Source organism: Seriola lalandi, unplaced genomic scaffold, assembly GCF_002814215.2.
Source record: "Seriola lalandi dorsalis isolate HSWRI2012SDOR001 ecotype SW California unplaced genomic scaffold, Sedor1 jcf7180002054984, whole genome shotgun sequence".
Lineage (NCBI taxonomy): Eukaryota > Metazoa > Chordata > Actinopteri > Carangiformes > Carangidae > Seriola > Seriola lalandi.
Window position 1 is genome coordinate 452,375 of NW_019525533.1, and position 20,414 is coordinate 472,788.

A 20,414-nucleotide genomic window follows, 5' to 3' on the forward strand; every position below is an offset into this window, starting at 1 on the left:
CATTTCCGTTGTTTCCCAATATGGCGGCCGGTGTCGGCTTACCTGTCCGTCAGACTGCTGCGTCACGCCTGCGTCACGTCAGGAGGCGGCATCCTTAGGTAATAAGAAAAGTAAACTTACAACCACTTTGGCTTTGATTTTATCCTGAATTTCTATTAATAGAGAAAATAAGATTCACGATCATTTCATAATTTCTGACAAAAAAAAAAAGCAAAATCATTTGGTATAAATATAATATCCAAAAATATTTATATACAAATTCAAAACCTGTCTTTTCTTGTCGTTATTGATAAAACCAGCTTCTGACATAATCTTTCAGTCAAACAGTAAGAAAGCTGTTTAAACAACTGAAATGTAAAAAGTAAAATTTCCTGTTTGACACAAAACAACCACAAACACTCAAGACATCAAAAGAGATGAAAAATTAACACAAAGACACTAAAGTCAACCGTACAGACACACAAAACAATTACCAGAGAGACCAACAATTACCACAAAGAGACACATAATTAAATAAAGAGACATAAAATGACCAGGCAGATGAGCACATTATGTGTTAGTGCATCACTGTGTGACAACTGAAGGGGAAGATTTTCATTAACTGCCCATAAAGGATTATAGTAATAAAACTTCCCATTAGATCAACCTGCTGTTCCTCACTGTGCCGTTTGGTTTCCATGACAGCAGATAAATAAATAAAGCTGAATCTAAAGTCTGGTGGTGACACACAGTGGAAGGAGGAGGAAAACAAAACTCACATGGTTCAATGTCAATTTTCTTTATTTATTTATTTTTTTTACACATTTTAAGTTAAATTTTTGATTAAATGGTTGGTAATATTATCACCAAAATCATACTGCTTCATATCCAAATAGCTTCTTTTAAAAATTAAAAGCGTCTCACTGTCAGCTGTGAGGTCTCCGACAACTTAATCATATCTTTTTGTGCTCATTTTATATTTGCTAAGAAACTCAACTTCTGGTGAGACTTAAAAAAAAATACAGACACAAGAAACAAACGTTTTATCTCCCAATTTATTTCTGTATTTATTTTAAAGCCAAACAGTCTTTCAGCTCAACATACACACAAAGAGTCAAGTAAAGCTTCATATCTGTACAAGCTCACGGTCAGAGTCTGAAAATAGGAGCAGGAAATAAGTGTAACACAGCTTGAAGTGCATCTTTACATGTAGCAGAGACTTAATTCTCCTTAAATTCAAGTCCTGAAAACTGTAAAAAACTAAAACTATATTGGGAGTGCATCTATTCTTCAAACATGAGCTTCTTCCATCTTTTAATGCAACAACTGGAGTCTGAGGTTTAAACATCTGTCTCACATGTAGAGATCACTCTGGGTTGTTTGTGTGAAGTGAAGCAGCTGGTTCATGTTTGAAGGGTCGGGTCAGTAGTTTCCTGCTTTGCCACTGTAACCGCTCTGAATAAAAGCATCAGCTGACGGCACAATATTTATCTTAGGGTAGTGATCTCCTGTTAAAATATTGGCGGACAGCTCTGCTCAGCATCATCTTAAAACTCACATCACATGGTTAATTCCTTTAACTCCATAAACACACACACACACAGACCTTTAAAGTCATAGCTCATCTTGCTCTGTAGCGTTTTTAAAAATGTTTTCACAAAAGCAAAGAGGTCTGAAGAAAGTCACAACACTCAGCAAGTGATTGATTGCTTTAAAAAAAACTGTAACCTTATAATTGAATTTCCCACAGTTGGAAAGTGTTTCAAACACCTTCTGCACGTATTCATCCCACTTTCCCGCACTTTTAAAAGCTTAAAAAACACCTGCAGAACGCTGGATAAACATGGAGGTAATTCATATCAGACATGTCACAATGGGAAAAGAAAGTTTAAAATGTGAAACTTAACCTTTGTGCGTATATTGTGCAGCCCTGCTGTAAATAAAACCTTTTAAGTACAGACAGCGCGCTCAGAGGAATGGCTCATCTTCTCATTTTCAAACAGTCTCCGGCTTGATGATGAAATACAACACCGACTGGTCAGATATACGGCAGCACAGAGCAGAACAAACATACAGACGAGGAATAAATCTTAAATATTTCTATATAAAACTATAAATAAATAACACTGACAGGTTTCAGGTCAAAGCTGAGTCCCATTAAGGTGCAGGAATGCTGAGCTCTCAAGTCGAGGGAGGAGGTGCTGATCGTTTCTGGATATTTGTGGAGCAGTGAAAGGGCCGTGTTTAGTACTGAAGGTTAGAAGGTCGGTGTGTACACGTTATTCTTTGGGTGTGTGAGGTGCGAGTCTAGCTGATGGACTTGAGTTTGGCCCAGGGGTGCGTCCCGCGGACCTCCAGCGGCGGGCTGTTGGAGAAGATGTGGTTGCACAGCTCCTCCAGCGGCGGCTCTGGATCTGATGTGGCAAACTGAGCCGCGTCCTCCACCTGCTTTCGGATCTCGATGTCAATTTCCTGACAGGAGAGAAATTTGTATTAAAAAACACTGACGGCTCATTTATTTATTTATTTTTAAATGAAAACCTGATCTGAACCAGACGGAGTTTTTATTGTTTGAAACTGAGGAGACGTTGCCGTGTCCGTGTCCTGTCTGTGGTTTAAGCACCAGAAGCTGTTTTGATTTGGTTTTGGTTCAATGTAAATAAATACTGTCTGAAGTCATTGAACTTTTTCCTGTAATAAACCAAACCAGGATCTTTCTGACTTTAACAAAGAGCTGAGAGTCTGAACAGAACCATAAAGCTGCAGGATCACATGTTCAGGTGTCTGAACGTTTTACTGACACGTTCAGTATCAAACATATTTAATAACTTGTCAAACACATGAATTTACATTTCTCCCAAAACTGCACTGGTGCTGGTTACTGGAGTGAAGGATCAATACATTCTCACACTGTAGGTGACAGACGACATTAAACTGTTAACACACTTTCCTGATGACACTGGAATAACTGGATCATCCAGTTATTTCAGACATGTGACCATCAGGTGTTCAACTGAACGTCAGTGACGGTTTTTAGCTCGGACAGATTTCGTTAGTGAAACATTTGAGCATTAACTCAGCTGGTTTTAATTTACAGAAGAAAGTAAGAAAATCTTCATGTTGCGTTTTTGGCTAAAATGAAGGAACATGAGTTTATTGTTTAGAGACTTAATTCATGTGCTGATAGAATTGTTTTATATAAGAGAGATTAATGTTTGAATCTAATGTTTTTATTTGATAAGTTCACCTGTATTTATGTTTTACTAAAGTCAATAAACCAAAAGCAGCCAACGATGAATCCTCAGACATCTGCTCCGTCTGAATCATGTCAAATATCCCTTCAGGTAACAGAACCTTTTCACACACACACACACACACCATCTGAAGCACACTGGTTTTAAATTTCTCCCTCGTCAGTGGAATAAAACACGACCGGCGTCAGATCAGAGATGTTCTTCTTTTGTTTGCTGAGTTCTGCCCGTTTATCATTCAGATAACGATTCGAGCCAAAAGAGAAACGATGCGAGGTCAGATATGAGTTCATATAAATGTGTAGGTGCCTCTGTGGTTCAGCATTTCCATTTACATCATGTTGGAGTTTCTTCTAAGAATATCTCCTGCTGTGTCAACATCCTCCACAGATCTTCTCAAGAAATTCTGACGGGGAATTTTTCTTTTCTATTTCTTTTTAAAACGAGAAATGACAAAAGGGACAGTTTCCACGAGTGTAAGCTGGAACTTAATGCATCTTGTTAACAGTGAAGTCCCAGAGTGATCCAAGTGTGCAGCTACACGATGAATGTTGTATTCTTCTTTCTAGTCAAACGTCGCACTAGTAAGTTTCCATTTCCCGTCAGCATGAGCACCAGTGGTTTAATCGTATCAGGGTCAGAGTTCAGGCGGCCTGTGTCGATACCAACACTTGTGGTATTTGTGGGTTGTCAAGTGCCCAATGTGTTTGTGCAAAATCTACTGCACGTCTCTGTGGAGCTCAGAGGACGGTGAAAAACAAACTGAGCTGAAGCAGTAACACAATTAATATAAACAGATTAAAACTATTACTTTGAAAGTTATTGATGAAACTATGATTTAATATTTATGCTGTAAATGTCAGAGGTGCAACATCAACCAGAGCAGTGTCATGAAGAAGAACAGATGTTTGATACTGAGGTTCTGTCATCGTGGAGTGATGTTTGGATCTGCTCGCTCTCGTCATGTGGACTGTAGTCTGACTGGACTCACCTTGAACTCCTCCACAGACGCCATGTTGTTGGTGAGCATGCGCTCCTTCAGCAAGGAGATGGGGTCGCTCTTACTGCGAACCTCCTGGATCTCCTCACGAGTGCGGTAGCTGCAGGAGGTCACATGACACTTTGAATAAATAAACCAACGCAGCTTTTTCCACTTTAGAAACATCATCATTAACAGGAAGGAAGCAAGCTATGTGTTACAGGTGACTGATGACACCTGATGAGCGATAATATGAGCCGTTAGAAATTTGAGAACGAAAAAGATTCACAAACAGTTAATTTCATTAGTTTACTTAGATTTTCCAGTGACGTCACCTTGTCTGCTGATTCATACAAAACCTCTGAGTCTTTTGTGAGAGAAAACCTTTCTCACCTGGTCACTCAGGGACGGACGAGTAATTAGTTAATAACAGGAGAAAAGGGAGGAAATGACTGTGTGGATGAAGGTGAAGCAGAGACTAAATTAAAGAGAAGAAATAACAGAATCAAGTCACAGTGTTAAAGATAGCTCACCTGACCCCGGGGTCACTCATGCTGTGCCCATGGTAACGGTAGGTCTGCAGCTCCATTATAATGGGACCCTGAAAACACACAACAGGTCATTCCACACATACACATACACACACTCTGCTGTGGACCCTCATAACCCCTCACAGCTGTCTCACATCTGTGTGCACTGGATAAAATCTGTAAATAATTCTCTTAGAATTGGAGCTACATCGTGAACAATGTCTAAAATTATGGGTCTGTTACAGGCGAAGCTGCACAATTAATCTGAAAATGATTGAAAACCGATGTAAAAGGAATATGTGTGTTTGGTACAAGAACAGAAAACAACCAGTCGAACTGAAATCCTGATATCTGCCAAAATAATCAGAATATGAAGGTTTTTTTGCTTATCGTGCAGCCCTAGAATATAATGAGGATTAATGATGGGAGCTGTGATACTGCAGGGAAAAGAAAAGAAATAAATGTCGAGCAGATTCAGGACGTGTTGTCTAGCTTCAACATGAAACAGTGAAGTGATAATAGGAGGATGATGTGGGGACGGAGCTGTGAAGAGGATTCTGGGAGATTTTCTGGTGAGACTGTAGAGACAGAGAAAAAGGGGGAAACTGTAAACCCATCACACATTTTAACCCTGGACGTTCTCCTCACCTTTCCTGATCTGCAGTGATCTGCAGCGAATTTGGTGGCCTCTCTGACACACAGGACATCCATCCCATCCACCTACGAAGAGGAAACACACAAGACAATAAGGAAGTGTTGAAAAAAAAAAAAAAGACAAACAAATGAGCAGTCTCGGTTCACAGGTTTTCCTGCGAGTGGTTTGTGCGCAGTATCATACATGAGCATCAGACAGCTGTATGCATGCTCACACCTGCAACTGCCAGGACGGATCATCAGCCTCCTGTTATAGTCTGGGTCCACACAGGCCAGCTGCAGCGTACGGCCCACAGACACACTGCAGCTGCGGCCCAAGACCGCCGTGTTTAACCACATCTGACATCATCAAAGTCCAGGATCACAGTGAGATCTCTTTAACTACAGAGCTGCCTAAATCAAAGTGAGGAGCATCTGCAGCCTCATGTGTCTGTGGTGGTGCGTTTGTGTCTCACTCTGATTCCTGGGATGTAGTCTCCTCTCTTGTAGTAGTCGGTGCTGGCTGAAGCTCTCTCCACCGACGTCCCCATGCCGTACTTGTTGTTCTCGCAGATGAAAATACACGGCAGCTTCCACAAGGCGGCCATGTTGAAAGACTCAAAGATCTGACCCTGATTGATCCAGAGAGGACAGGGGTCCAGTTGAGCAATGTATCCATATTAACATGTCAGGAATTCATATTTAGGAGCTAAAGTAATAAAGACAGTTTGTGAATTTAAAGCTGCATCTCTCCGGTCAGGAGGTTTTTTCTACGTCTTACCTGATTGGCTGCTCCGTCTCCGTAGAGCGTGACACAGATCTGATTGTTGCCTTGGTACAGACAGGCCAGAGCGATACCTGCTCCCAGAGGAACCTGGGTAATTTACCAGCAGAGAAAACTTAGAACTGGAGAACTATGTTCATCATATTGAGCTTTCATACAAATCAAGAGAGAATTAATGACAGGACCAATCAATATCTAATCAATAACGAACTGTCATGTCTGACAATAAAGTTATATTCTTTTCTGTAGACATTACTTCTGTGTGTGTGTGTGCATGTGTGTGTGTACCTGTGCTCCCACAATGCCGTTGCCTCCATAGAAATGAGGGGCGTACATGTGCATTGAACCTCCTTTGCCTTTGGCCACGCCCCCTTTACGACCTGAGGAGGCACATAGAAAAGTGAAGGGATGAACCCAGAACCGCTGCAGGCCTGTAAAGGTGTGAGTCTGTGGCCCCTCCCTCACCTGTGAGCTCCGCCAGGATCTCTTTGATGGACACGCCGCGGGTGAACGTGTATCCGTGGGCGCGGTACGCCGTGATCAGGTGATCAGAGGGGGTGATGGCTGCCTCGATACCTGCAGCACACGCTTCCTGTGGGTGGAGACAAACCTCATCACATCTCATTCATTTATTCAGAAATGTAATCTGTGCGAGCGTGTTCGTACCTGTCCATCATACAGGTGACAGAAGCCTCGGATGATCTTCTGTTTGTACAGCTGATCGGCTTTGAGCTCCATGCGCCTCACAGTCTGCATGGTGCGGTAGTACTGCAAGCCCTGATCCCGAGTCAGCTCCGCCTTCAGAGGAGGACCGTCCTCCAGACGGTGCATGTCGCATTTCTGTTGACCAGGACAGTGCGGAAAAAAATATAAATATAGAGCAATTCTTTTATTTTAAACAGAAAAACAGGTGAACATGGACTTGCAGCTTCTGCAGGTTCAAACTTCAAAATCTGCATTAAAAACACTCTGTGTGATCTTTGTTTGAACTTACCTTGATGTCAAAGGTCGCCTGAGGGGTGAAGTCAGCGAAGGAGCGGGAGACCACGACTCTGGTGCCCTGGCAGACAAGAGGACACACTGAACATTTATTCAAGCTCCCCGGTGGTTAAAATAAAATCACTGCAGCAGCAGCATCAGCATCATCATCATCATCATCATCATCATCATCATGACGACAAGCACACAGTCTTCCACACAGACAGCGTGAGGCCTGCCCTCCTCTTCGCAGCAGCTGCAGGGTTAGTGGGTGCAGAGAGGCTGGGGATCAGGTTCGGTTCTGGTGGTTCAAGCTGGACTAGACTGCAACTACAGCGGTGAAATGTGGAGGTCAGTGACGGGGAGGGAGAGTAACAGCAGCTCGTTTCCTCCTCTAACCACTGGTCAACATTACTGCTAATGTGCTGTTATATAAAAGGGAGATGATTCACCAAAGTATTTGCCAGATATGAGGCATTTCTTTTCACTATTCTCTGTTAATGATGTAACCACATGCATGTTTAAACACAAGACAGTTTTCAGTGTTAAATAACAAATGTTATGTGAATACTCTGAACACAACGGGTGTTCATGAGCTCAAAACCTGATCTAACATGTTATGGATCCATTTATTTCCTCCTGACACGTCTGACATGTTACTTGAGCTGATTTCCTACTTCTACAGATGATTTATTATTATTAAACAGTTAATCGATTAATGAAAAATAAAAGACCGATTCACAAGAGACATGAAGGTGATTGTTAGTTGCAGCCCTGGTTTTACAGTTGATCTGTGAAATGTGGGTGTTCAACCTCCATCTTCAGTTAGTAATTAAATATATTTTTCAGGAGAAGAAAAAGAAAAGGAGGGGACAAGGACCCAGTTACCCAGAAATAGAAGGACATCACCACTAACTGCTTCTTTAACATGTTATTTTCCTTTAATTCAGATTGTTTCCCAGCCCCGTTAGTGACAGGCAAACATGGAGGATGCTACTCGTGTTCTTACTGGAGAGTCTAGCGCGTCGTTCTGGGAGCTAACTAACTGTGCCACAGATGCTCTAGTACTGACTGGTGGTGGTTTAGGTGGTTGTCGCTGGGTCGTTGCCAAGGCAGGCGCCGCCGGTGAGGTTAGATTGACGTACTCTGACAGGTCAATCAGCAACTGGGGAACACAGGAGCCAACCAATCAGACCAGAGCACAGCACAGCACAGCAAAGCCAGAGCAGCTCTACAGAGGCTACAGGAAGACGAGACGTCTACAGGTGAAAACAATGGACACAGACATGATGACTTCTGTCTTCTGGAGACTAAAACATGGAGGGAAAACATGGAGACTGTGCGCCGGCCCAACAGTGTCTACACTTCAGCTGATACTTCAGGACTGGCACAACATTTTAAAACATTTACCTTCAGAGTGACGTCATTTTCTATCAGATTAATGCGAAAATGACGGATCAGTAATCAATTCATGATAAAAAAAATCATGTTTGAGGAACTCAAACTGGGGTAAGTTTTTAAGCAGGTAACAAGGTTGAACCGTGCTACCACTGAGTTATAGGTGATTATATTTATAAATTCAATACATAAAGAAAATGAAAATAAAAGGACAAGATTCATGTTGGGAATGGGAACTTTAAATGAAATTTAAACCTAAAACTTAAAAATGAGAATGAGCTGTACAGATGGGGAAAATCATTTTTGATATTTATGGTGATTTATTTTAGCTGTAGCAGTTTTTCTGGTTTAGAAGCACATTAGAAAAGCTCCTAAGGAAACAACATCACTGCAGAGGGGAGGAGGCGTAGGACCGGGCCTACAGACAAACATCAGCAGAGTGACGAGCTGCTTACCTCAGACACTGTTTGGGCTCCCTAGGGTTCAGGCGAGGGGAAAGGGGGAGAGGAGGGAGAGAAGCAAGAAATGAACAGGGATTGTTGTGAGTGTGTGTGTGTGTGTGTGTGTGTGTGCACGAGAGTGAACAAACAGGGAGAGGAGGCAGGAGGGAAAAAGTGACAGCTAGTTCAACACGAAGCCGAAGAACAACAGGGTTCCTACAGTCACCTGGAAATCAAGTGTCTCGACTCTGAAATGTCTCAATAACGAAAAACATGGTTTGTTTGTAAAAATCAGGCATAAACCTGCCTGAAAGAAATCACGCACAGGATTTAGAATTATTTTAATAAACATGCCTGTGGAGACCCTGTTGTCACCGACACCACATGCTGCTACCAGTGCTATGACTTCTACTACTGAAGCAACTATACTATATCAAGCATAGAGAATATGGATGCACTGATGTGTTTTTACCGAAACCAATATCCGTCATTTATCCACTTATAGCTGCTGATCGACTGACATGTGATTGTCTCGCTGAGCATGCAGCAGTGTGTAGCTTTTACACTGTTCATTGTTACTCTGTTCTACTACAAGAAGAAAAATTCAGTCCGGGAAATAGTAAAAATATCAACAAGGTAAAAATGGCATTCCGCTTCACTCCGTTTTCTCCACTTAAATTAATGTAGAACTGTTTGTCATGGAAGCATGGGATCAGCTGAGATAACAAAACCAGCTCTCCTCAAGGCCCTTGTGTCTGTGGATACTGTGCTTATGTAAAAGGATGTTCCCATACTCTAGAGCTGAAACATCCAGTCAATAAACTAAATTATTATTTATTAAAAATTATTAAAATTAAAAAAATATTTTAAATGATTGGCAACAAGTTGATTACAGAGCATTTTGGACTATGTTAAAGATAAACATTCAATTAATCAATGTTAATAGATATTTTTCACTTAAAAAAAAAAAAATCACCAAAATGTTATTGTTAAAAAGTATTAAAGTTCCTAATATTAAATCTAGTGCCTGTTTAATGATTTAAAGTGATATAACAAGTGGAAGCCAAGTTTAACCTTGTTAGTAGCAGAACAAAAAATAGTCACTTTATTGATGCTTCGGTGCATTTTAAAGCTGATATCGGCCAATATTGATCAAATCAGTGCATCTCCAGCAGTGAAAGCTCTTTTTCTGCTTGAGGAAGGCAAACCACCACAACCAGAGACAACAAAAAAAAACAAAATTAAGATTAAAGACAGAAATCTAAAAATTAAAATGGCCGTTCCCGCATTTCCACATCTTCTACTCGTGCACAAGCTGCGTTTTACCGTCAAACCAATCAATCATACGCGTGCTCGAACATTATAGATCCCGTCAAAATATTTCTTAAGCAACTTTATAGCAAGAGTTAAACCAGCCAGGGAACATGCTAACGTTAGCCGCTCACAAGGTCAGTCCCAGGCCGAACGTTTCCAGGCTAACTAGCGGTTAGCATGGACCGGCTCGGCTCACAAACGGCCTCCAGCTCGACGTTAACCCGGGACCACTCACCACATTCCTGCCAGTGATCCGACAAAGAGCGTTGGAGATGATGGTTAACATATTTTGCATGCTACTGAGCTGCGACCGGCCTCTGAAGGGATTAATTAACGGCTCTAAGGCGCGGTGAGCTGCTAAATACTTTGTTAGTGTCCGTCCCGGAAATGCGCTCGGTGAAAACTGGCCGAGCAGAGCATTGGTTCCGCGAGGCTTTTATAGATGCCTGCAAATAAACCTTCGCTTCTTAAAACAAAAAAAAGCTGCATTAAAATCACTGTAAATATAGAAATATATAATTAAAGACAACAAAAAATGATATAAGCTGTGAATAAGCGGGATGATACTAATTAAAGGAACAAACTGTAAATTTTGCAGGGCCAAATAGAGAATATAGGCTTGTTTTTTCAACAAAGTATTCAATTATTTTAATGAAAAGTTTCAATTTCTTTAAAAAAACATAAAAGTGTGGCATCTGAAAATTTGCATCTGTGTGTATGGCACTTGGCTGTGCTGTATAATTAAGTTAGATTAACCTAAATTTACATTTTTATTTCTACATTTGTTACAAATGTATTTATATATTTATTCCTACACATATTTATTTATGTCTGTATTTATCTATTTCCACATTTTATATTCATGAATTTATTTTTCTACATTTATTTATTTGCATTTATTTATTGCTTCTATTTGATTAGATAGATAGATAGATAGATAGATAGATAGATAGATAGATAGATAGATAGATAGATAGATATAGGTCTAAAATCACTTATATTAGAACATAAAGAAAGAAAAGAAACAACCACATCTGTATAGTCAGGATAAATAATTCATTTATTGCATTTGAGTAACTTAAGGCTAAAAACAATGACTCCATCGTTCCTTTCGCAGCTGTCAGACACATCCAGGATAAAGCTTCCCATTCCAAACAAAAAACAAAGTAAAGGCGTTTTTGCGTGTAAGCGACAGTAAAATATAAAAATGTAACAGATTTTATTGTAGCGTCATGCACACAGTGAACCAGAGATTCATGAGGTTACGACAAGGACAGGAAACCAAACCTTTGTTTGGTTTTCTTCTGTAAAATGTGAGTGCAGAGACGCTGTAAACGCTGAGTAAATAAAATAGAAGCTGTCTTTTTGTTTCTGCTGTAGTGATCCAAACAACAGTTAACGTAAACCACCAGAACAAACAATGTAACAGGAATCAAAATGTCACCAGGTGGGATGTGAATAATGTGCAAAGCGTGATATAAAACGATATACTAATGGCACACACACACACACACACACACACACACACACACACACACACACACACACACACACACACACTCTTAGACCTCATTGGTCAGACGCTGAATGGCTTTAGCAGGAAGTAGATTTGATCTGTCAGTGCTCCACAGTTTGGTTAAAGTGTCTCTTTCCGTCCAGGTACAACATCGACTCTGTCGGACAAACACAAAAACACCAGCATCAAATGTTTCAGACAGTAAAGTAACACAGCATTTATTTAATTTTGTTATATTTGTATTTATATAATTTAACAAGTTGTGTGTGTGTGTGTGTGTGTGTGTGTGTGTGTGTGTGTGTGTGTCTCTACCTCCATATGTCTGTGGGATGATGTTGGGGACGTCGCGGTCTGAAGCGAAGGTGAAGTGGAAGACGTTGGTGGTGTTGTGCTGGCGGGTCAGCGGGTCGAACACCTCGCTGTGAACTCTGACCTGGATGTACTTCCCCTGCGTGTAACACACCTGAGAAACACACACACACACACACACACACACACACACACACACACACAAGTTGAAAAACAGATGCAAACTATTTACAATTTATAATTTACTAACCTTAACCCTGAGTTAGAACCAGAACACACACACACACACACACACACACACACACACACACACACACACACACAGACCTGTGACGAGAGCAGCAGCAAGGAGCCGATGTCCACGGGCTTCTGGAAGAGGATGTCATCAACAGCCACCAGAGTTGGTCGACATCCTCTGCAGCACACACACCAGGGGACGGGACTCAGTTTAAAACTTCACGCCAAACAAACGTAAATGATTCTGCTCTGAACGCGGTCACATGATCAGAATCTCTCACCCGTAGGAGCAGGCGTTGGCCCAGCCCAGCTCGTACGCCTTCCTCATCAGGAAACCTCCGAATATCCTGTTGAAGATGTTTCTCTCCTGGTCACATCAAACACACAGACACGGATTTAACCTCCACTCACTGTTTCGACTGTCAATCACCATATTCAGTTTAAAACAATACAAACACAGAAAAAAGCAACAAACCGTCACATTTAAAGGCTGAAACCAGAGAATGTTTGCATAAAGAAATCATTGAAACAACTCATTGATTATCAAGATAGTTAGTTTTTTTTTTTTTCACCCATTCAACTGATTAATTAATCAATTTCAGCCTCAACTTGAAAAAATTAAGGCTGAAATTGTGAAATAATGTTCCCAAAATGGCAATTTTATCCATTTAAAATGAAATCTACAACCACAATAAAAAGTGCAAGAACATGAACAATGAACATTAATGTTTTATATTCTGTTTTCCAGCTGTTGCCTCCTCTCACCTGCGGGTGGCAGATCTCCAGCCCTTTCAGTTTGCCGTCTTCCATCCACGCTGAGTTTGGAGGCAGAACTCTGCTGCGGAAACTCACCGTCCTGTTGGAGGAGACGCAAACACACCGTCGAATATACGAACCGTAAAACCTACAATAACAATTTAGCACCTATTGTTTGAGCCGTTTAAATATTTTGTTGATGTACACCCACGGGAGCCGGACCACCCGATGATGTCACCGGTGGCTCGGGTTAAATAATGTTTCTGGATTTTGTTCCCAAACTTTGTCTTTGACCTTTAAATCAACAAACTTCAATTTAAATAAAAAGGGAAAGTTGAATCTGGTGCGACTAAACTCTTATCAAGTGCATGTATAATTTCATTATTTCTCAGCCGTACTTTGAATCCAGGGTGTTGAGGAAGAGGCTGTGGACGATCTTCCTCTCCTCATCTGTAGGAGCAACCTTCAGCAGCGACGCCGTGCTCAGCTCCACACGGCGAGATTTATTAGCTGGGAAACACGATCACACGATGCAGGAAACAGAGAAGAGGGAGAGAAGACGTCATAATCATCTAAAAGGATAAAATACTATCATCTTAACCATGGTGATGAAATCAAACATACCTTCTCCTTCCTGGAAGATTTTCTCCTCCTCTGGTCCGTCCGGCTTCAGAGGATTTACAAACGCTGCCCTGAAACAAACAGGAAGAGAGAGTGTAAACAGACTCCCCACACTGGCACTGACCCTCACCTGCAGTTCATTCTGTTCATTCTGTAAATCCCCATCCACCATCCCAGCGTCAGTCCGTCCGCCGGGGTCCTCACCTCTTGTTCTCCGGGTCCCGGGCCACCATGACAAACGTAGCATCCAGGACCGGGGAATAAGCTCCATCTCGGTACTGCAGGAAGACACAGGGCTTTACTTCATGGTTTATGTTTCATTTCAGGAAGATATCTAAGAGCTGATCTGCTGCATCTGTGATTCTCTTGATGTTGAGTTCTGGTTTCTGTCACCTGTCAATCAAACAGTCTGGGCGGGATATAATATAAATACTGTCTGTGTCTGAGTGTGTGCAGGTGTGTGTGTCTACCTGTGACATGTGCATCTTGGCTTCAATAGACGTCTTTCCCACCCACGTCACATGACCAGTGAACTTGATGTCGCAGTCGGGATAGATGATGTGCTGCCTCATGTCTGAACAACAAAACAAAAACACATCAGTATTAAGGTGGAACGTTCTTCAGTGTTTCCCGGAGGCCGAGGTGACGTCTTCAAATGTCTAGTTTTGTCCAATCAAGAGTCAAAAACCCCCAAAATATTCACTTCATAATGATGTAAAACAAAGAAAACCAGCTGTTTAATGTAGTTGCTGATGAGTCAAACAAAATTAAAACTGTTAATTGATTAATTGACTGATAGTTTCAGGACTAAAATCAACCACAGGAAGTGACACATAACACTAAAGGTCGGAGGTCGAAGGAGGTGCTGACATCTTGAGCCAAAACAATTAATTAACTGAAGATTCATCTGCAGCGATTCAGACAACTGATTAATCGTTAGGGTCTGATTTTTCAAAGCAAAAATGGCAGAAATGTGCTTGTTGTGCATTTTATATTTAATGTCTAAGAATATCTGCTGGTTTTCTTTGTCTTCCATTATAATAAACTGAATATCTGTGGGTTTCAGATGTTAGTCGGACGAAACAAGACGTTTGAAGACGTCGCTTTGCCTTTTATTTCACTGTTTTCTGACATTTTATAGATCAGAAAATAATCAGCAGATCATTCAGTTCAACTCTACTGACGTCAAAGAGCCAAACTGACTGAATAAAGGTTTTCAGGACCAGACGAAAACCATCTGCGGTGTGATCCTTCACTTCACATGAGAGACTCTTACCTATTTTGTCCACCAGGGCGGTGACAATCGACAGAGGAGACCTCTTCAGCTCCGGGTTGTAGGTGTGAGAGTAAGATATGAGAACTGAGGAGAGAAATGAGAAATGTATAATGTGTATAATGATGTATAATGATGTATAATTATGTATAATGATAGTTCTGTAAGTAAACTGTGATACCTGCTAAACTGTCCAAGTCCTCCAGGATACGACCAAACCTGCAAAGAAGAAGAGAAGTGAGTCCGAGGGAGACGAGAATCTTCTGTTATGGTTGGTTACCACATACTGGTACTGGAGTGTGTGTGTGTGTGTGTGTGTGTGTGTGTTCATACCTGACGGTGTTGTGGAAGGTCAGGTACTTCTCTCTGAGCTGTGGCTCGGAGCCCAGAGGCAGGTGAACCTCCAGGTAACTGTCTTTCATCGTCTTTGCTGGAAGGTCGTTTTGCGACTTCGCCAACATGGACGACAGCAGCACTCGCTCTGCCATGGCGTTCTTGTGGTCGCTGCGGAGGACATTACAAACTACATTAATACATATGAAACTTCCTGGATCTGTTGCTGGTAAATATCCATTTCATTTTTTCCCCTTTTCTCTTTTCTTAACTGAAATAAAGTGAGTAAGTCTCTAAAAATATCCACAAATTCTCACAGATGTAAAATATGTCAATAACACCAAGTACAGCAGCCGGTCACTTACTGACATGTGTAAATACTTTCTGCTCAGATTCATAATCCTGTTAGAATTATTTTGTTTGTGATGTATAATTGGTATTATTTGCCACACAACTTTACATCCAGCAATAATACAACAAATGCATGTGTATACTGAAAAAACCAACACACACAAACACATGCATGAAAAAAGACAGAGAAATAGAAATAACAGAATAAAAACTAAAGCGAATGAGAGTTTTGACTGGAGACTGAGTGTGATGACAATATGAGACCAAACGAAACACAACAGCTGTTTTTTGGTTCAGTACCTCCAGTTGGTGGAAGCTCCTACGATTTCTCTCAGCCTGTTCCGCACTGAAAAACACAGAAGACTCAGTCAGTACTTGTGTGTATGTGTGTGTTTTCTCTGTGTGACGGACGTGCAGTGAAAACACCACAACTTCCAGAAGTCAGAAGTCTGACACTGAGACTGTTCACGGCTGCAGCCTTCAGACACAAACTGTTTGCATTTTGCGGCACAGGCACTAAATACTGTTTGGCACTGTGATTATGTGCAGCAGTCACACACACACACACACACACACACACACATCATATTTAAATTAGTGCACTGATCTGGTATCAGCTTCAACTGTGAAACCTTCTGTCTGTTTGTCTGGAGGCTGCAGCACATCGAGGCCCAAACGGTGAGCGGACGTAAAACAACAGAGAGAAGAGAAGCAGTCGGACGGAGGCGGCCATCACATGGTAACCAGCTGTAACAAAACACTGAAGCTCAGTGGCACAGACGGAGGAAGAGATGAAGTTAACACACGCCACCTACGAATGCTGCAGGGAGGGTTTAGCTCTACTGTGGAGCAGGAACAGAGATCCAGCCGGAGGGAGCATTAGATCCAGACCTACAGAGAAGCAGAACGGGTGCACAGGAAAAGAAGCTGCATGTGAAACAAGGTGCCCTTCAGGTAAAAGAGTGGATGACAAGTCGGTGGGGGAAACATGCAAAAGGAGAGTTAACGAGCAACTAGAGCAAATTAGAAAAGAATTACTAGGTAGTTAGGATTTGTCTGGGTTTTACCAACACACACCATTTGACACGTGTAAGAGTGGATTTCCTGTGGAGAAACAAACATGATTAAATCATCTGTAGGGTGAAAGGTCAGAGGATGAGTCTGGGTGCATGTGAGGATGTGTTTGTTACAATAACACTCAAAATCCAGCAAGTGATTATGTCAGAATTATAACCAATCAATGACTAATCAATAAAGCTGCTCATTTGCAATTGATTAATTTGGGATTAACATGTTTTTTCTTCTTTATTCTACACGTTTTCAGATCTGGAAACAACAACATCCACCAGTTCTACAAAAACAAAACATCACAGAACAAACAGTCACTAGTCATGAGGAGGTCAGACATGTAAAGTATATAAAGTCTCATTTCCAGTTATTCTATATTTAAACAGTTAAGTTAATTGTTTGGTGTCTTGTTTCATTTAAATTTAAAACACATTTCTGAACAGTATGGAGTCATTTCCCTGGAGGATCAGCTTCACACTCATTTCTTCTTTTAGCTTTTTCGCTGGCGACAGGCAAAGATTCTGATTATGTGCAGGTAAGCCTGTGTATATTCTCATTTGTCCTGGTCATAGTATCCTAAAGGAGTTTTTTAAATCGAAAACAACTGGACTAGGTTATTTGTCTGGGAAGATGTCGTTGGTGGAAAATTGGTTTCAACTTCTTCAGTGCTCGAACCTCGTTCAAAAGAGGAGTAAAAGAGGCCATCTATGTAAAAGTAGAGAAACCATCCCTCAACAGGGGAGGAGGTCTCAGACACCACCTATCTCCAATTTACAATGCTGCCCTTTCATCCCTTCCCAGGAGACTCAACAATCTAGCCTCAAAGAATAACAACTGTTCACAAGTGGCGAGTGACTCCAACGACTGTCGTTATAACACAATAGAGAACTAACGAAGTCGAAACCAATTTTCCACCAACGACAGTCATGCAAACGACTGTCGTTGACACTTGGAGCACAAAAGGGAGTCAGTGACATCATCATCCTTGTGAACGCTCACAAGAGGTTAAATACCTGGGTCTCCACACCAGAAAGTAGGACCAGTCCTAGCCTGGTCAGATGCGTACATGAACTGATGAAGCCTCTTGGATGAGAGGTGAAACGTCTTCCCAGACAAATAACCTAGTCCAGTTGTTTTCGATTTAAAAAACTCCTTTAGGATATTATGTGCAGGTATTTCTCTGCAGGTCATTTCAAAAGTCAGGATGAATGGATTCAATCTTACCATCAGCCATGTCTGGCGCCCTGCCGTGCTTCGACACCCCACCAGCGCAGAGCGACCTGGTCGTCAAGGACGCAGCCGACCGGAGCAGCAGGAACCTGCAGCGCACATGAGGACATGACAAAAAAAATCCCAAAATAACATTAAGATCAAGAAGCACAGATACATCCTCCTCTTCTAATTATAGCGGTTTAAAGCATCTGTTCTGTCTGTAATCCACAGTGAATGAACAGCTGAGCAAACACACACACAGACAGGCAGACAGACAGACACACACACACACACACACACACACTGCTGGCTGCCATGTTGTTGTCAGACACTTCATCTCTCTTCAGCAGCTTTGTTTGTAAAAGCATCTGCTCCAACTTGTTCCATTATTAACACAGGAGGAAAGTGACGGAGCAGAGTCAGTACAGACAGTTTTATATAATATAGTGACATTACCTCATAGCTGTGGCTTTTACTCATTACTCATTACAATATTTCATTTTACTTGTCACTTGAAACTTTTATCTTTACTGAATTTCAGATACTTTACTTTTTACTCCAGTGCATTCATGTGAGAGCTGCACCTACAAGTCAAACTGTACAATAAGACTTCACATGCATATTATATATATAACATCTATATAAAATAACAAGAGCTTCAGGATTCAGTTTTACCAACAAAATGTAAATCTTATTTTATCTTAAAGATTTAAAAGCAAAATTAATCATTATGCAAAAACAGTCATTTCAGATTGTTAGATCATTAACAATACATTGTATTATTGGATATTATTAGTTAATGTTGGTACTTTTAACAATGAAGAATAACATATTTGATAAAATCCTCATATAATCTTTAATGCTAATCTTTATCTGAGCATTAGTAAGTATTTCTAGTACTTTTTGTAGCAGTGGTATGAACATGGCACCACCCTCTGTGTATACAATGGATCCCCACCCTGTTTGGGCCTGGCTTACTGTTTCCAGGTGAAGCTGATTTCTTCATTCATGCAGCATATGAGTCATTAAACACCACTGAAGGTCAAGAATCACCGACACATCTACCTCATGAAGCTCTTTACTGTTTCTGGCTTTAATTAGCTGCATTGTAAGCATGCTAACAGTTAGCGATGACTTTGACCACGTTTTTACCGGCACTGACCTCGGGGAGAGCATCGTAGAGTCCGGGGTGACAGAGTTACAGCTTCAGGTGTCCAAATAAATCAGGTGAGCGGGTTAAAAGGGAGAAAGCAACTGGTTTTCCCTCCTCAGAGTGGTGTCGTGCCAGGCGGTCAAAAAGAAGCTGGACAGGAGGCTTCCGTATTGCCTTTCAGGCCACGCCCACCTCTTAATGACGTAAGACGCTCCGTTCCAGAGCAGTGGGTCTTTAGACCCTGAGTACAGCCTGTCAGGCACTTCTCCCTGTGTGTAAAGGTGAACTGATAAGACCTTCTGGAGAGTTTGGGCTGTGTCTTATCTTATCAGTCATTTCAGATTGTTATATCATTAGTAATACATTGTATTATTGGATAATATATTTAATGTTGGTATTTTAAACTGTGACGAAGAACATCATATTATATGACTGCCTCAGTGTCCAGTGAGATTTTATGTTTAACACTTTCAGCTCCAGTGCTACTGCAAATATTCACATCATGGTCACACACTTTATTCTGTTAGCTGTTGCTGTTGTTGTTGTGTAGCACAAAAATCTGGGTCCCACATATGTTCAGCCTCACTGGCCTCCCTCCCCCCTTCCACTACATCCACTGTCACATCTGTACAAATACCTGCATTAACAAGTAAACACATGCTTCTGTGGTAGTTAGTAAGACTTCAACTGCAAGTTCATCATAGAAAGCCTGCATTACAAACTGGAGGCGTGGAAAGGTGTGTGCATTCATCGGGGAGAAATGTTGTTTACTTTAGGGGAAATGCACAATCCAGAGTTTTTGGACCTTGACCCACACTAGGGATCAAAACTCAGGATATCTGCCGCTCTGCTGCATCAATTTTGACCATTATTTTTTTTAAATCTGTCTCACACAAGTTTCCTGACTTGAGTAAAGTGCCAGAGTATCCCTTTAAGTTTAGGATCTGAATACTTTTTCCACCATTGTGTACTACTGTTGTTACACTGACATAGCCTAACCTCATCTAACCTTACTGTGTGTGAGAGGTGGAAAATTCCACTTTTGGTGCTATTATGGGGTGTGTATTAAACTACATATGCACTGTTAGGGTTCAACACACATTAAAGTGTATGGAGAAGTCTTTGTTGTCCTTGCAGTCAGTTCCAGCTTCTCAAATTTGCTGCTTTTCTTTTTATTTATTTTAATTTATGTCACTTAAGGTATGTCAGTTTGGACTCTGAGTATTTGTGATGGCATTTGGCACTGTCTTATGGACCAATTGATCAAAAAAACAAACAATCACAGAAATCTATGATGAA

General features: G+C 41.2%; 2 protein-coding genes across 7 annotated transcripts; both read right to left on the reverse strand.

Annotated features, from left to right (window-relative positions):
- Positions 1-1,016: 1,016 nt before the first annotated feature.
- On the reverse strand, positions 1,017-10,683 carry pdha1b (pyruvate dehydrogenase E1 subunit alpha 1b). Of its 5 annotated transcripts, none has more exons than XM_023396899.2 (13): positions 10,522-10,683; positions 8,988-9,008; positions 8,207-8,299; positions 7,151-7,216; positions 6,823-6,996; positions 6,622-6,748; positions 6,445-6,536; positions 6,154-6,246; positions 5,849-6,004; positions 5,388-5,459; positions 4,743-4,810; positions 4,222-4,330; positions 1,017-2,451 (listed from the first exon to the last, which is right to left on the reverse strand). In XM_023396899.2, the coding sequence occupies exons 1-13, from the start codon at positions 10,579-10,581 to the stop codon at positions 2,287-2,289; spliced, it is 1,296 nt and encodes a 431-aa protein (XP_023252667.1). In that variant the 5' UTR covers positions 10,582-10,683; the 3' UTR covers positions 1,017-2,286. The 5 variants fall into 5 exon arrangements, with proteins under 5 accessions (XP_023252667.1, XP_023252664.1, XP_023252666.1 ...); XM_023396896.2 differs by having other exon boundaries at positions 8,144-8,299; XM_023396898.2 differs by lacking the exon at positions 8,988-9,008 and having other exon boundaries at positions 8,144-8,299; positions 10,522-10,682.
- Positions 10,684-11,325: 642 nt separating this feature from the next.
- acot9.1 (acyl-CoA thioesterase 9, tandem duplicate 1) lies at positions 11,326-19,294 on the reverse strand. Of its 2 annotated transcripts, XM_023396902.2 has the most exons (16): positions 19,125-19,294; positions 17,975-18,069; positions 16,760-16,786; positions 15,983-16,028; positions 15,332-15,502; positions 15,180-15,217; positions 15,002-15,085; positions 14,196-14,299; positions 13,930-14,003; positions 13,729-13,796; positions 13,503-13,614; positions 13,114-13,204; positions 12,630-12,715; positions 12,439-12,526; positions 12,115-12,265; positions 11,326-11,959 (listed from the first exon to the last, which is right to left on the reverse strand). In XM_023396902.2, exons 1-16 carry the CDS (start codon positions 19,136-19,138, stop codon positions 11,904-11,906), a joined length of 1,305 nt encoding a protein of 434 aa, XP_023252670.1. In that variant the 5' UTR covers positions 19,139-19,294; the 3' UTR covers positions 11,326-11,903. The 2 variants fall into 2 exon arrangements, with proteins under 2 accessions (XP_023252670.1, XP_023252671.1); XM_023396903.2 differs by lacking the exon at positions 16,760-16,786.
- Between the last annotated feature and the right edge of the window lie 1,120 nt (positions 19,295-20,414).

Coding starts and splice junctions, on each gene's coding strand:
- acot9.1 (XM_023396902.2), bottom strand. Junction 13,205..13,502: donor CTCAACACCCTGGATTCAAA/GTACGGCTGAGA, acceptor CTCCTCCAACAG/GACGGTGAGTTTCCGCAGCA. Junction 11,960..12,114: donor CATCCCACAGACATATGGAG/GTAGAGACACAC, acceptor TTTGTCCGACAG/AGTCGATGTTGTACCTGGAC.
- pdha1b (XM_023396896.2), bottom strand. CDS start 10,581: ATGCAAAATATGTTAACCATCATCTCCAACGCTCTTTGTCGGATCACT. Junction 7,217..8,143: donor ACGACGCGCTAGACTCTCCA/GTAAGAACACGA, acceptor CTTGTCTGCCAG/GGCACCAGAGTCGTGGTCTC. Junction 4,331..4,742: donor ATGAGTGACCCCGGGGTCAG/GTGAGCTATCTT, acceptor GACCTCCTGCAG/CTACCGCACTCGTGAGGAGA.